The sequence below is a fragment of the Cricetulus griseus genome, chromosome 4 (assembly GCF_003668045.3).
Source record: "Cricetulus griseus strain 17A/GY chromosome 4, alternate assembly CriGri-PICRH-1.0, whole genome shotgun sequence".
In the NCBI taxonomy this organism is placed as follows: Eukaryota; Metazoa; Chordata; class Mammalia; order Rodentia; family Cricetidae; genus Cricetulus; species Cricetulus griseus.
The window spans coordinates 171,427,000-171,443,029 of NC_048597.1; the positions used below are offsets into that span (position 1 = coordinate 171,427,000).

General features: G+C 35.9%; 1 protein-coding gene across 6 annotated transcripts in view; it reads left to right on the forward strand.

The window, feature by feature from the left end:
* Myo9a (myosin IXA) overlaps window positions 1-16,030 on the forward strand; it is a 178,756-nt gene that overhangs the window by 129,447 nt on the left and 33,279 nt on the right. For all 6 annotated transcript variants that reach the window (XM_027414855.2, XM_027414857.2, XM_027414860.2 and 3 more), the window contains 6 exons: window positions 1,829-1,941; window positions 6,791-6,933; window positions 9,729-9,952; window positions 10,395-10,511; window positions 10,856-11,044; window positions 12,727-12,774. In XM_027414855.2, coding sequence (XP_027270656.1) covers window positions 1,829-1,941; window positions 6,791-6,933; window positions 9,729-9,952; window positions 10,395-10,511; window positions 10,856-11,044; window positions 12,727-12,774 — 834 coding nt within the window. The remainder of the gene's footprint in view (window positions 1-1,828; window positions 1,942-6,790; window positions 6,934-9,728; window positions 9,953-10,394; window positions 10,512-10,855; window positions 11,045-12,726; window positions 12,775-16,030) is intronic.

The window sequence follows — 16,030 nt, forward strand, 5'->3', positions numbered from 1 at the left end:
TTTTAACACTGATATTGAGGTTTCATCTCTGGAATTTTGAATATTTTTGTTTGTTTTTCTTTTTTTAATTTGAATTAGAAACAAGATTATTTTACATGTCAGTCCCAGTTCCCTTTCCCTTCCCTCCTTCCTTACAACCCACCCCCTCGCAACTAAAACCCTATCTATCATATAGCCTTTCTGCTCCCCCTGGAGGGTGAGGCCTTCCATAGGGTGTCATCAGAGTCTATCGTGTCCTTTGGGATAGGGCCTAGGCCCACTCCCATGTGTCTTGGCTCAGGGAGTATCCCTCTATGTGGAATGGGCTCCCAAAGTCTACAACTATGGTAGGGAAAAGTACTGAACTACTACAGGAGGTCCTGTGGATTTCCGAGGTTTCCTCACTGAAACCCATGTTCCTGGGGTCTGGATCAGTCCCATGCTGGTATCCCAGCCATCAACCTGGGGACCTGGAATTTTGAATCTTTACATAAAGTTTTGCTTTTCATTTCCCCTTTTCATCATATAGAGTACAATTATAATTATTAGTTTAATATCCTTCTAATTGAATAACATTTCAGTCAATGTAAATAACTTGATTTTTCTTCTTGTTAAGGATTATGTTTCTGGTTCTTTATAGCACTCTTTTTTAAATTGTGACTTTTTTCTGGTTAGTTGAATTGTCCTTTTTTCCCTCCCAATTAGTATTCTGTATACTATGGTTTTCTGGTAATATTCCAGAGCTTGTTCTGAGTTTGTCCAGAGTTTGATTCTTTTGGGCCTTTCAAAACCAGTAGACCCTGATAATACTCAGTTGGAGGGTGATTATTCGCAACTACTGAGGCAAGTTTATAGTGGCCTGTGCAGCATAGATTTCAGTTCCTGGCTCTTGGGCACCAGCATCATTACTAACCTTACCTGTAATCATTTCAGATGGTTCTATCCTTGTCTTGGGTTGTTGTCACATATAAAAGTATTGATTAGTACTAATTCAAATAGGCAAAGGGAACCTTTTCTAGATCTCCAGATTTTCTTCTATTATGCATCTCTGTTATTTGGTCACTACTTACTTTGGTTGCCATGAACTTTTTAAATCCTCATATGTTCAGCTAAAGTAGTATAGCAAGTTTCACCTGGGTTCCACCTCTCTGTGTTACGGCACAGAAACTAGTAATACCTAGAGGTAGTAAGCTGAGGCAGGTATACGTTACCTACTTCCTTTGTTTCTTACCAGTTGTCTTAAAAACGGTTGTTTGTCTGTTTTTATGCTTTAGATGCATATTTCCTGCACTCTATATTCGTCACAGACATCTGTCTTTAACAACTCTGGTTATTTTCTATTTCTGTGTGCCACAGTCAAGCGTATCAAAAGGCTAAAGGGTATTTTAACAGATGAAATACAAGAAAATTACTTGAATAAGTAACAAGAAATCTCAGAACTGAATTGTCCTTAGAGGGGTACATTAATTGCCAAATGAAATTAAATTCTTGTTTGATAACCATAATTGTTTATAATTTGGAATATAGGTGATCCTTTGGTTTTTCTTCTGTGTGGCCTTGCTTTTTAAACTTTGAATGGATATAACAATAATCTATAACCTGTAAAGTTCCTCACCTTAAGGTACAAATAAAAAGAGGTGTAGAAAATAATATTTAGTGTTGTGTTGTTTCTCAGATTTATATTCTCTTGAGTTTGTTTTTGAATGGTCTTGACCATTTTCCTAATTTACCAGATGAAATTCTTGCTAAATTGCCAGGAAATGTAAACTGGTGGTTACTGAGTTGTAATTCAGTCATAGTGTCATATATTTACTTGATTTTAAGTCTTTTCCATGTGTAATTCCTACAGACATCACAACGATTCTCTTCAGTTGATGAGCAAGCAAAGCTCCATAAGGCTATGTCTCAAGAAGAGATTACAAAATTGACAGTAAGACAAAAGTCTTCAGATTTGGACATAAGGTATGAAGTATATAAAAAAATAATAGAGCTGGGTGGTGGAGCACACTTTTAATCCCAGCACTCAGGAGGCAGAGGCAGGCGTTTCTCTGTGAGTTTGAGGCCAGCTTGGTCTACAAAGTTACACAGAGAAACCCTGTTTCAAAAAATTAAACAAAAAAAAAGACATAATAGGAGTAATTACCTTCATTGATTTTGTTTAATAAGTTAATACTGAGTTTTTATATTAAAATAATTTGCTTTTTTAAGAAAAATCTAGGTCCTTTATTTTTCTTTGTACACTAAGCTATGTATATAGGACATGGGCTCCAGCAACTAACCCGTTAGTTCTCATATAGTGTGCTTCTCTTGGTAGAGCAGGCTGGCTCTTCAGTTGGCTTTTTTTTTTTTTTGTCCTGATCAATTTCCCCTCACCTATTTTAGGAAGCTTTCTCCTAGAGTGTTTAATAGGTCCAATTCTCATATCAGCTCTCTTTGCGAGATTCTGGCCCTTGTTTACAGTGGCATGCTGGGTAAAGTATACTCTTCCTGTTTTACCATGGCAACCTTTTTGAGGCATTCTTTTTTGAACAGTGCTCATTCCCTTGATGTCTCCATTATCATCCTTTAGAGATTTGCATGTGTGTGGTCAAAAGAATACCTCCATGTTTCCTTACAGGCCTAGAGAACACATAGCAGGTGCTGCTTCTCTTTACCTCTGTGTTGGTCATTTTGTCAAGTTACTGGAAGATTTCATTTGCTCAAATAGCCAAACCCACAAAAGATGAAACAAAACAGACAAAATCAAACATGTAAATGTCTTAACAGTTGAGAAAAAACTGAATACTAACCAAGTAGGTAAACCTGAGAAAGACAGATGTAGGCCAACTGACCCTCTCTCTATTCTTAGCTGAAAATAATAAATTTATTTTCTGGAAAAGATAAATTTTTCAAGACAGGGTTTCTCTTGTGTGGCCCTGGCTGTCCTGGAATTCACTTTGTAGACCAGACTGAACTCTAACTCACAGAGATCTGCCTGTCTCTGCCTCCTGAGTACTGGGATTAATGGTGTGTGCCGCCACCACCCAGCAAGTTTGCCCAATATTTTTAAGGTGTGGGCCATTTTATTGGGGTTTATTCTTGTTTTCAATGTGTGTGTGTGTAGATGTGAATGCATGAATGTACAGGTATATGTGTGCTTTAGTGCAGGTGCATGTATGTGGAGGCCAGAGGTCAACCTCATTCAGATGCCAGCCACTGTGTTTTTGTGATAGGTCTCTTACTGAGATCTTGGGCTTGTTGGTTTGGCAGCGGCTAGCTCCAGGAATCTACCTATCTCCACCTCCTTAGTTACTGGAGTTATAAGCCTGCCCTATCATACCCATGGATTCTGGGGATTCAACCAGGTTCTCATGCTTGTGCAACCAGTTATTTATTAACTTAGCCCCTATATTTACTTTTTAATGAATTTTACATTAAATTTACATTAAATGCTTAAATCCTGCAGCTTTTTTCCTTGCCAGATGCTACATTTTTTATATCCTTTGAGGAAATGGTTCAAAGAATCTTTGGGACTTTGTTTATCTGTTGAGGAAAGATCTGAAGATCCCCTTGCAAAATTGACCAGACAATCATATAAGGAAGACAGTAGTTTAGGAATTCTGCTAGTACACACTAGAGCTTCCAAGCAACACTTTAACATTTAATCATAATTAGGTATCAGTTGATCACCATACATTTGAAGGAACACTATATTGAAAGAGCCAAAACTAACAAAAATATTGTTATGTTATTGTTAAGAAGGAAGATAGAAAACTCCAAAACCAATAAATACAATTAACAGTGAAACCTTTATATAATAAATATAACTGAAACCAAACAAAATATGTGAAAGAGAAACAGTCACAGCAAAAATAATTTTGGAAAATTAAAAATGATTATAATGGTGCTAAGGGTAACAGCTCATTGGGTAAAGTGCTTGCCGAGCAAGCTTGAGGACCTGAGTTCAGAACCTGGCACCCACATAAAAATTCAGGTATGAAGCTATGCCTATAACTCCAGTGGTAGTGGAAGAGACAGGTAGATAGATGCCTTGAGTTTATTGCCTAGCCAGATTAGTAAACTCCAAGTGAAAAACTTCGTTTCAGGAAGATGGAGGGTGACTGAGAACACTTGGCAACACACACATACACGCCAATATAAGTGAGTAACAAGAAGGAAGACAGGTGAAGAATATATCTCAGACAGCTGCACAAAAAGAAAAATAACTGGATGAGATAGGGAAATTCTAGAACCTATTTAAAAGATCAGTTACCCAATAGAAAGAAAAAATGTAGAGGAGCAAATATTACTAAATTAATTCAGGCTGGGTATGGTGATGAATACTTGTGATCCCAACACTCAGGAGGTAGAAGGAAGAGATTTTAAAATTGGAGGTCTACACAATCAATCAAATTTCCTAGAACTTAAGCTCCATCAAGGACCAAACAACATAATGGATAAAAATAGAACTATCTTTAAAAACTTTAAGGTTTTTCTACTGTAACGTGAAAGTAGGTTTTTAAATGGTATCTGTCCAGCCAGGTATGGTGGTGCATACCTAGTCTAAGAGAGAGTTCCAGGACAGCCAGAGCTACACAGAGAAACCCAGTCTTAAAAAGCCACAAGAACTTGTGCACCCCCACCCCCAAGTCTATCCAGTAAGCAGTGACATCTTAAAAGATATACATAAATGGGGCAACACTTTGGAGGGGAGTTGTAGGTAGAAAAGAAAACAATATAAAGCAAGCAATTTTTTAAAGAACAGACCAAAAATAAAGCAAAAAGAACTCAAAAATAGAGACTTATAGGGAACAGCAGACCTCAACTATAAATGTTACTTGCATAATAAAAATGAATACTGAATATAACATAATTTAAATGCTGAGTAAAATTACAGTATTACAGAATAGGAAACTGGTAGAACATGAACTTCAGTCATGGTGTGATAATGATGTAACTATGTTAAATATCATAAGAAACAGTTGTTCAAAACAGTGCTTTGAAGTAAGAGACAATAGGGAAAGTAGATGGCTAGCATTGGTTGTAGTAAGTCTTACAGAGGATCTAAAATATAAACATATAACTCTAGTAATAACTCTATAAAAATTTAAAAGAGATCACGTGGCACAAAACCAGATACAGCTGGCATGGTGTTAATCCTAGTACTCCAAAGACAGAGACAGGTGAATCTCTTGAATTTAAGGCCAGCTTGGTCTACGGAAGGGGTTCCAGAACAGCCAGAACACAAAGAAACCCTTTGGGGGGTGAGGGCACAGATCTGATTTTAATTTCTTTCTCAATCAGCTTTCTGAGCTCAAATTTGCTCAAGTGTAAAGTACAAATAATAGTGCTTCTTTATCTTTTTAATTGTGAAAATTAGATACAGGCTTGTTACCTAGCAGGTGCTGAAAGTTTTCAAATTCAGTCTGTATGTTCATTCACAAAGTAGTAACACAAATTAGACCTCCTCTCCAGTACAAAGTTAGAATACATGTTACGTCAGTATACATGAACTGCTATTATTTCAATGTACTTCATTGAATTTACACACAAAAAAAAGAGAGTCATTGGGTGGTGGTGGTGCACGTCTTTAATCCCAGCACTTGGGAGGCAGAGGCAGGCAGATCTCTGAGTTGGAGGTGAAACCTGCTCTACAGAGCTACACAGAGAAACCCTTTCTCAAAAAACCAGAGGAGGGGATGGAAGAGGGGGAGAGAGAGAATGTGTCACTAAAAAGAGGCATTATAGTGTAGAAAACTGCCCAGCTTAGTGGCACAGACCTTTAATGAGGGTGAAGCAGAATGAACACAAGTTCAAGTTTAAGGTCAGCCAGGGCAACTTGTGAGATGCTGTCTCAAAATAAAAAAGAACAGAAGAAGGATAGAGATGGACCTTAGTGTTGCATTAGCTACTTTCCCGTTGCTGTGATAAAACATTATGACTGAGGCAATTTATGGAAGGAAAAGTTTATATTGACTTACAGTTCCAAAGGGATGAGAGTCTGTCTCAGGGCATGGCAGCTTGATAAGGAAAGTGAGCACTCACAACTTTAACAGTAAGCAGGAACAGAGAATGCACAGGAAGTGGGGTAAGACTATAAACATTTAAAAGCCTGCCTATAGTGACTTCTTCCAGTAAGTAACTTCAGAATTCCACAACCTCTCCAAATAGTGTCAGCAACTGGGGACCAAGTATTCAGTATCTGAACCTATCGGGGACATTTCTCATTCAGACCAATACAGTGGTAGAATGCTTACCTAACATGGAGGATGCCTTAAGTTCAAATCCCAGAAATAACAAACAAACAGGATAACTTTATATTTTAGAGCAGTTAGGATTTAGATCTTTTAAGTTATTGATGTTCAACCTGAAATATAAAGTGTAATTAAACTATGTAAGTACTCAACACTATGCCCTTAGCAATAAGATGTTTATAAACAAAGATTAGAAAGAAATTGATAAAGGAACCGTTTTAGAGTGGCTAATGGTTATTTCTTTGAATGTGTTTTCTTTGTTGTAAGCTACATATGAAATATAATAATGAAAAGATGGCAGGTTGACATCAAGAAGCTTAAACTGAAATCCTAGTTTCACTGCTTTGAGATTTGTTTTATTTTGTGAAATGATTTAAATTGTCATGGTTTTCTATGTTAGGAGTGTGGCTCAGTTGTAGTGTGTTGGCAACCAAGAGTTTGATACCTTGTACTCCACAAATACACACCAAAGTTAAAATAGATTACTCCATGTGAAAAGTATATAAAGCTTAAGAGGATACACAAGTATAACTGGAATATTTGCTTTCCATCTTACCTTTATTTTGTTTTAAAAACAGACCCCAGAGAGCGAAGATGAGATTCTGGGCCAAAGGGAAACAAGGAGAGAAGAAGACTACTAGAGTAAAACCTACTCCCCAGTCGGAGGTCTCATCACTCTTTGCTGGCTCAGATGTGATATCTGCTAATCCATTTTCAGATGGTAAAAATAGAGAAAGGATGGAGCTTCATAATTTCTGTTATTAATTTTGAAAGTGTACTGTGCCTTTCCTCTTCATATTGACAGTCCTTTTGGATTGATATTTTAATGAGATAGGACTAGTGTTGGTAAATGCTTCCTTACTTAATAAAGCAAGGCATATTTAACTTGTATGAGAAGCTCTGAGAATACGTGGCATAGAACAGCGATGCACAGCCACTTCAGTGATCATGAATATTGGACTAGCCTTTGTTTTCTTTTTTGGTAATGCTTGGGTTTGAACCCACAGCCTTGTATATGCCAACAAGTATTCTACCACTGAGCTGAATCCCCAGCCCTAATCCTTGTTTTCTAAATTGTAAAGGTTTAACCTTGATTCACTTATTTAATAAATACATAATACTCATAGTAATTCATAATATTAGCTCATTATTGAGTGCTATGTAAAACCACAATAGACATGTTATATATATTAAATCTATTGATTCTCAGAAGAATTTTTCTTGTTTTGATATTATTATTATTCATGGTTTATAGGTGAGACCACCAAAGTACGAGAATTTATCTATTTACACATATTGAAATGAAAGACCTAAGATTTGGATTTGAGTCTAGGCATTCCAATTCCAGAATTGACATTGTTTTGTTGTTGTTGCTGCTGTTGTTTTGTTTTTTTTTTTTTGTTGTTGTTGTTGTTGTTTTTGTCTTGTGTGTTTTGTTTTTAGGATAAGGTCTCTGTGTAGATTTGGCTGTCATGGAACTATCAAGGCTGGCCTTGAACTCAACAGAGATCCACCTCTATCTTTGGGTGCTTGGATGAAAAGCGTGCACCACCACAACCAGCAATAATCATATTCTTTTTGGTGTTTTTTTTTTAAAAAAGTCTTACACTGTAGCCCTGGTGGCCTTGAATTTGAGACAGTCCTGCCTCATGCTTGGCACAGAGTCCCCATTCTTAGCCATTGTAATGTATGTCAGGTATTTACTGTGTTAGTTACTTTCCTCATTACTGTGGCAAAATACCTTATCAAAGCAAAAGGAAGAATTTCCAGCCTGGTCTACAGAGGGAGCCAGGACAGCCAGAGCTGCTACACAGAAAAACTCTGTGTTGAAAAACCAAAAAAAAAAAAAAAAAAAAAAAAAAAAAAAAAAAAAAAATTATTTTAGCTTCTAGTTTAAGGACAACTGAGGCATGGCAGCATGAACATAAGTCTGCATTCAGGAAGCAGACAGAAGAGTCTGGGACCCTAGCCCACAGAATGGTATTACTTACATTTAATGGTGCTCTTCTGACTCAACCTAATTGAGATAATCCCTCACAGTCATGCCCAGAGATTGTCTCCAAAGTGATTTTAGATCCTGTCAACTTGACATCTATTATGTCACATCTACTATACATTAATGCTTAGCAGATGCCTACCATTTCATAATGCTGCTATTCTTTTGACTTTTAGTACGTAGCTGTAATATATTTGAAAGTATTTATCAGCAACTAGCACTTGAAAGAATGGTAGAGAAATTAACCCCTCATTGTGTATCTTGTGGCTTAGTTCCTGTCAACTGACCAACTGATATGGATAAAAATAATAAATTCAGTGATTTTCTAACCCTGATCTAACTCTGCTTGGAAAAACTTAATTTCCCCCATTGCATTACTCAAGTGTTCATTTTCTTAATATCTTATTTGACAATAATCAGTCTAAATTTATCATTTTCAGTAATTATAGTCTATTATACCCCCCCCCACAAAATGAGTGATTAGGCTTGTTAGTTGAAAATATACATTATAAGCAGATATCATTATATAAGGAGCTTTATAAAAATTAGGATTATGCTTTTTATTTATGTTTAGGTAAAAATTTAGTAAGGTAGCCTTTATTTTTAATGCTAAACTTCTATTATAATTTACTTGATATTGGTATTTCATTCTAAGGTACTGACTTTGCAAAATGAAGTAATTTTTTAGTAAGTTATAGTGAAGTCAGTTTATATCTATCTACATATGTATGTATTATATGTGAGATATATGTATGTATGTATGTATGTATCTATGTATTTATCTATCAATCATTTTGGATTCATGGCCCCAATTGAGATTGAGTTTGTTCCAATTTCTGTCTGAAATGGCATTTTTTATATAGGGAACTACTTTTTGTTTTGTTTCATTATCAGAGTTAGCTTTTAGATGGAATTAGGATAAGCTGTTGTTGAGGGTAGATGCACCTGTGCAATGAGAAGAGGTCAACATTCTCCTCAGGCTTCTGATGGGGCTTGCAAGTCTAATCTAGTTCTGGTTCTCAATTGTAATGGACTGCATAGAATTTTATTCCCTAGTATGGAAAAATACAAAAAAGAAAAAAAACCAAAAAACCGTGGTGCTTCTTCTGTAATATATACTGCCTGTTTACTCCACAAATCCTATGAAAATTTAGACAGTTATAAGGGTTATGTGTAAGAAAATGCTAAATACTTAAGATATTAGAGCAAAAGCAAGCCAGGTGAGCCACTTGATTCCCTAACAAGTTGTTAACTATCAACAGACAGTATTGCTGATGTGTTCATGAATGTACTATAATAAAAATTGTGATTTTTCCAATTCTCTTGTTTGTTGGTTAGATTTCGATATAACTGGATCTCCTTCAAACAAGTATAGCAAAGTTACAACTGAATGAACAGTGTAATATGCTAGTTTGTTGCATATTCTTGCTCATCTTGGGACTAAGATTTTTACAGTAAGAATGAAGATTTTCAATATTTTTTAACTAAGTATATCTTTTTATATCTATTTTGAATTGTAGAATTAACTCAGTATCACCCAACACCTCCCTTGAGCCCAGAACTGCCTGGGAGTTGCCGAAAAGAGTTCAAAGAGAATAAGGAGCCTTCTCCAAAGGCAAAGCGTAGGAGAGGTGTGAAAATCAGCAGTGTGGCTTTGGATTCTATACATTGGCAAAATGACTCTGTCCAAATCATAGCAAGTGCCAGTGATTTAAAAAGTATGGATGAATTTCTTCTGAAAAAGGTACACTTTGCTTGCTGAGTTATAGCCTTCAAGAAGATTGTATATACAGGATGTGCTGTTGTATATATAGCTTGTATATACAGGATATGCTGTTGTAAAAAGATGGATTAAAACTTCTTCAGTAATTCAGGCATCGATAGTTCAGATAATAGGAAATGCACAGACAGGATTTAAAGTTTCAGTCTCCACTGTGATTTCATTATTGTCATACATGAAGGTGAAGCTTGTTGTACTTCTATAGTTTTTCTGTTAACAGAACTATAAAATCAACATTTTAGAAGGGAACTTAGATGTGATCTAGTGTACTGTCCTTTTCTTAATTAAGCTCTGTCATGGCCAGTGGCTTGTACTTTTAGAATAGCCATTACTTGAGACATTTCAACTATTGCATTTGTATCTTTTTTGGTGAGTTGATTATTAATTTTCTGTGGTTGGTCCCTAGATGAATGACCTAGATAATGAAGACAGCAAGAAAGATACATTAGTGGATGTTGTATTTAAAAAAGCCCTGAAAGAATTTCGGCAAAATATCTTCAGCTCTTACTCATCTGCCTTGGCGGTAAGCTAAGACCATGTTAAGAGATATTCACAATTCAACATAGCTATAAAGCCAGACTCAAAGGAGCAATTCTTAGGACTTGCTTAACTATTATGTTACTTCAACTGTTAGGACTTTTTTTTTAATTATTATATTAGTTCACCTGTTAGGTCTTTTACTCATGTGTAGTAGGTTTATCTTGTTTACATTTTATTCTATAGTAGGTCTTTGCAAACACTACAAAACCTCTTGAGCTGGCTAGTTATAAACTATGTCAAGATCCTAACCTATGTTCCCCAGTATAACTTGAATCAGTCTTTAAAGAATGTCTTCATAAAACTTAATTAACATTTTCTTTTCATTAGATGGACGATGGGAAAAGCATACGATATAAAGACCTGTACGCACTGTTTGAACAGATTTTGGAAAAGACCATGAGGCTTGAGCAACGTGATTGGAATGAATCTCCAGTGAGAGTTTGGGTTAACACATTCAAGGTGTTTTTAGATGAATACATGAATGAATTCAAGACTCTGGATAGCACAGGCTCAAAGGTAAATGAGTTACATTTTGGTTTCCATTAAATTATGAATTCTTTGTAAGGAATCTATTTAGGAAACATTTTTATTAGTATTAGTGTATATTATTTCTATACAATGATAGGTTTCACTATGATTTTTCTACATCTATGCAATGTATTTTGATTATGTTGTTTATGGTGGCACATGCTAGTAGTCAAATACTGAAGAGGATGAAGCAGGAGAGTCATAGTTCAAAAGCAGGCTGGATTATGAGTAACTGTAACAATGTATTTCAGCAAAATATCACAGAGAATGCAACAATCTATCATTTCTTTAGATCCCCTGAACTCTGTTCTAACTTTGCCATATATTCTTTTCTGCACTTGTTTTCACTGAACATATCCTTTACAATTAAAACTTAATAGTGTGCCCTCAATATTATACTTTCAGCTTTAATGGAGATTTACACATGAATTGGCTTCTGAAAAATATGGTTAAAGGTGAAATGAATTATGAGTATCTTTTACCTAAGAACCTACAAATTAGATCTCTCTTGAAACAGTTTTTAAGAAAAAATGTGTTTTGGGGGGAAATTTAAACATTAGTAATATTAATCTTTACTTTTCGGTCCTGTTAGGAGCTAGGAAATTGTACTGCTTAATATTTTAATTAAATCTTGCTTTACAGCTAGCAAACACTTTGTAATCTGTGTTACAAAAGAGATAGTTAGGTAGGAGTTAGGAACATAGCTCAATTGCTAGAGTACTTGCCAAATATACATGAAGCTCAGATCGGAGCTCCAGTACCATATAAAACAAGGTGTGGAGGCACACATCACTAATCCTCACACTCTGGAGTAGAGGTAGAAGGATCAGTTAATTCATGGTCAAACTTAGCTATACAGTGAGTTTGAGGCCAACCTGGAAAAGACCAAAAAATACTTCTTGAATGTGGTGACATATACTTGTAATCCCATCACTCTGGATGGAGTGGTCAAAGACAGACTCTTTTATATAGAAAAAAAATCTAATTAAAAAAAGTGTGTGTTTTGGCTGGGCGTTGGTGGTGAATGCCTTTAATCCCCGCACTTGGGAGGCAGAGGCAGGCAGATCTCTGTGAGTTCGAGGCCAGCCTGGTCTCCAAAGAGAGTGCCAGGATAGGCTCCAAAGCTACACAGAGAAACCCTGTCTGGAAAAAAAAAAAGTGTGTGTTTTAATTAAAGAGATATCTGTTTAAACAAGGTTATCAGTGTATTTCTAGAAATCCTGTGTTGTGGATGTCAGGCTTGTATATTAATACAAAAAGTTTCTTACTAGGTTTATATGCTGTTTTGCAAGTTGATGGCTGTTAAAGGATAGATTTAAGCTCTTCTGTTTTTTAGTCATCAGGGCTCTTCCATGCTCCATATAACCCCTTTATGTTTATGTTCATTGTAGATGGCAAAACCTTTATAGTTGACCATTTGACTAGTGATTAAAATGTCTAAAAATGGTGTGCCACTTAAAAAGAGATCATTCTCTAAAGAACTTCTGATTTTGTTAGCACTTCATTTTACCAAACTTAAATAGTTTCTCAAATTTGGTTTAGCTCTGCACAGTTACTCTTAAAGAATAAAGAACTGTTTATTATTTGTAGAAGCTGTTCAAACATTTGCAAAGAAGAGAGTATGTTAGTCTTTTGTAATCCCAATTTATGTTTCTGCTTGCCCCCGATAGGTGCCTAAAACAGAAAGAAAGAAAAGGAGAAAAAAAGAAACTGATCTGGTAAGATAAACTCTTGGTATAATATAAAAAATAATGCCTCCCAGCTCAGTAGCTTTTTGAAACAGATCTTATATTTTTATTGATAAGGAGGTTTAGTAATGGGTTTACTAGATCCATAGGGTATACACATGCCTTTTAAAAACTTAGAATGACAATGACTTGAAATCCCAAGAACACCTACTTTTAGTAGGGGTTTCCTAAAATGGAAGAAAATTAGGAATATTTTCTCAAAATGGTATAAGTAACTGTTTTCTAACTTGTTTAACTGTTTCTATAATTTAGCTCTATATGAACAATTCCTGGTTCTTGCATATGGTATTCTTGAGATTCAGCCATGTTATTGTATCAGTAGTCAGCTACATTGAGTATTCAGTAGAATTGCACTGTACACATACCACTTTGGGCAGCGGGGGTGGGGTGGGGTGGGGGGTGGGGTGCTGAGGATGTTTGGCATGCTAGGCAATTATCCTACCACTGATTTATATAGTTCCAACCCTTTCCTTCACATTTTATTTACCAGTTGTTAGACATTTTCATTGGTTTATGGATGTATGCTAGATTTCTATTATATATAATCTTGAAGATATAATTTTGGGTCATAATATTCTAGTTAAAAATTTCAGAATCTGCTAACCAGTTTTCCAAGTAGGAATGCTACCTATAGTACTGGGAGAGTTCTAATCTCAACATTCTCCAGTACCTGTGTTACTGTGTATCTTTATGCTGCAGCTGTTCTATTTGGTTATCCAGTGGTATTGTGATTTTAATTTGGGTTTCCCTCATGGCTAATGATGTTAAACATCTTTTCATGTGCCTGCTAGTCATTTGTATTTCATTGTTGGGTTATTCAGCATTTTAAAGTTGATTGGGTTATATCCTTAATATATTATAATGGTGCTGGGAAAGTTAGTAAGAATATAAAAGAGTGAAACTATATCCTTAGCTCTCAGTCTGCATAAAAATCAACTCCAAAGACCTTATCATTAGGCCTAAAATTGCTAGGGAAAAAAATAGTTGAGACAACACTTCAAGATGGTGGGCATGTGGACAGATTAACAGTTGACAGGATCTTGTGAAATTAAAAAGTTCCTTTGTGGGGCTGGAGAGATGGCTCAGAGGTTAAGAGCACTGACTGCTCTTCCATAGGTCCTGAGTTCAATTCCCAGCAACCGCATGGTGGCTCACAACCGTGTTATGAGACCTGGTGCCCTCTTCTGGTGTGCAGATATACATGGAAGCAGAATGTTGTATAAGTAATAAATAAATAAAATCTTAAAAAAAAAGTTCCTTTGTAGCAAGAAAAAAATAACCCAGTTGAAAAAAAAAATGGGTTGAAGCACTGAATGTAGAGTTCTCAAAAGAAAAAAATACAAATGAGCAATAAATATTTTTAAAAGCATCAACATCCTTAGCCATCAAGAAAGATACAAATTGTAACTACTCAGAAATTCCGGATCACATTGGTCAGAATGGCAATTATCAGGAAAACAAATATATGTATATATTTTTGTAAGCTGTTTTGTAGCTAATTTAAGAAACAGTCTTTCAGTAAAGTACAATCGAAGAGCAAATGGACATACTGCTCAGTTCCACCAAACCTTTGAAACCAGCATCACTCAGACATTAAAACCAGATAAGGATACAACATAAATTGTAGATCAGTGTACTTGATGAATGCAGACACAAAAATTTTTAATAAAACATTTGCAAACAGAATTCAAGAGCTTAGTAAGAAGACTGTGGTGGTTTAAAAGAAAATGGCCCCTAAAGAGAGTAGCACTATGAGGAGGTATGGCCTTGTTGGAGTGGCTGTGGTATTGTTTGAGGAAGTCTGTCACTGTGGAGGTAGGCTTTGAGGTCTCATACATGCTCAAGCCACACCCAGTGAGACAGATCACTTCCTGTTACCTGTGAGTCAAGGTGTAGAACTATCAGCTACTTACCCAGCACCATGTCTGCCTGCATACTGCCTTGCTTCCTGCCATGATGATAATGGACTAAACCTTTGAACTGTAGTAAGTAAGCCACCCAATTAAAAGTTTTTTCTTTGTAAGAGTTGCCATGGTCATCATGCCTCTTCACAGCAAGAGAAACCTTAACTAAGACAAAGGCCATGCATGTACCATGACCAAGTGTCTTTCATTCCAGGGATACAAGGATGATTTGACATGTGCAAATCAATAATTATATAAAGCTCATAAATACATTTAAGACTCCAGAGTACATGACTATATCCACAGAAAAAATCTTTGCCAAAATTCAACAACCCTTATTGATAAAATCCACTAAGAAACTGGAAATGATGGCACATGCCTTTAATCCCAGCAATTGGGAGGCTAGAGGCAGGCGGATCTTTGAGTTCAAGGCCAGCCTGGTCTACAGAGCTAGTTCCAGGACAGGCTCCAAAGGTACATGGAAACCCTGTCTCAAAAATAGATAGATAGATAGAAAATAAAAAAGAAGAAACTGGAGATGGAAGATACATCAACATAATAAATAGAATATTTTATAAATCCAGAGCCAACATTATATTCAGCAGGGGAAACCGTGAAAGCATTACCCCTAACATCAGGAACAAAACAATCATGCCCATTTTCTACACTTAGTCTGTGTAATATTCAAAATCATAGCTAGAGCAGTAAGACAAGGGAACAAAAATAAAAGAAATACAAATAAAAAATACAAATAAAAGGTCTTATTATCCCAATATACAAATGACATGGTTCTATACTCACAAAACCCTAAAGACACTGCCAATAGCCTATTACATGTGGTAAATACTTTATGCAATATGACAGGATAAAAAAATAACATAAAATACCTTTTTACTCCCAGTAATGAACTTGCTGAGAAAAAAAGATCCCATTCATAATAGCTTAAAAAAACAAAAAAGACCTTACCAAAGAAAAATGTACTAGAACATGGAAAAAGATCTCCATGCTCATGTATTGACAGAATTAATATTTAGGACCATTATCAAAAGACTTTCAGTGTAGTTTCTAAAATTTGGATGGAAGCAAAAAATACCCTGAATGCCAGAGCAATCCTAAGAAGAAAGAATAATGCTGGAGGTACCACAATACTTGTACTCAAACTACACTACAGAGCCATAATAACAAAAACACCATGGTTCTGGTCTGGCAGTGGTAGAGCACAACTTTAATCCCAACACTCATGAGGCAGAGACTGGCAGACCTCTGTGAGTTTGGGGACAGCCTGATCTACAAAGTGAATTCCAGGACAGGCTCCAAAGCTA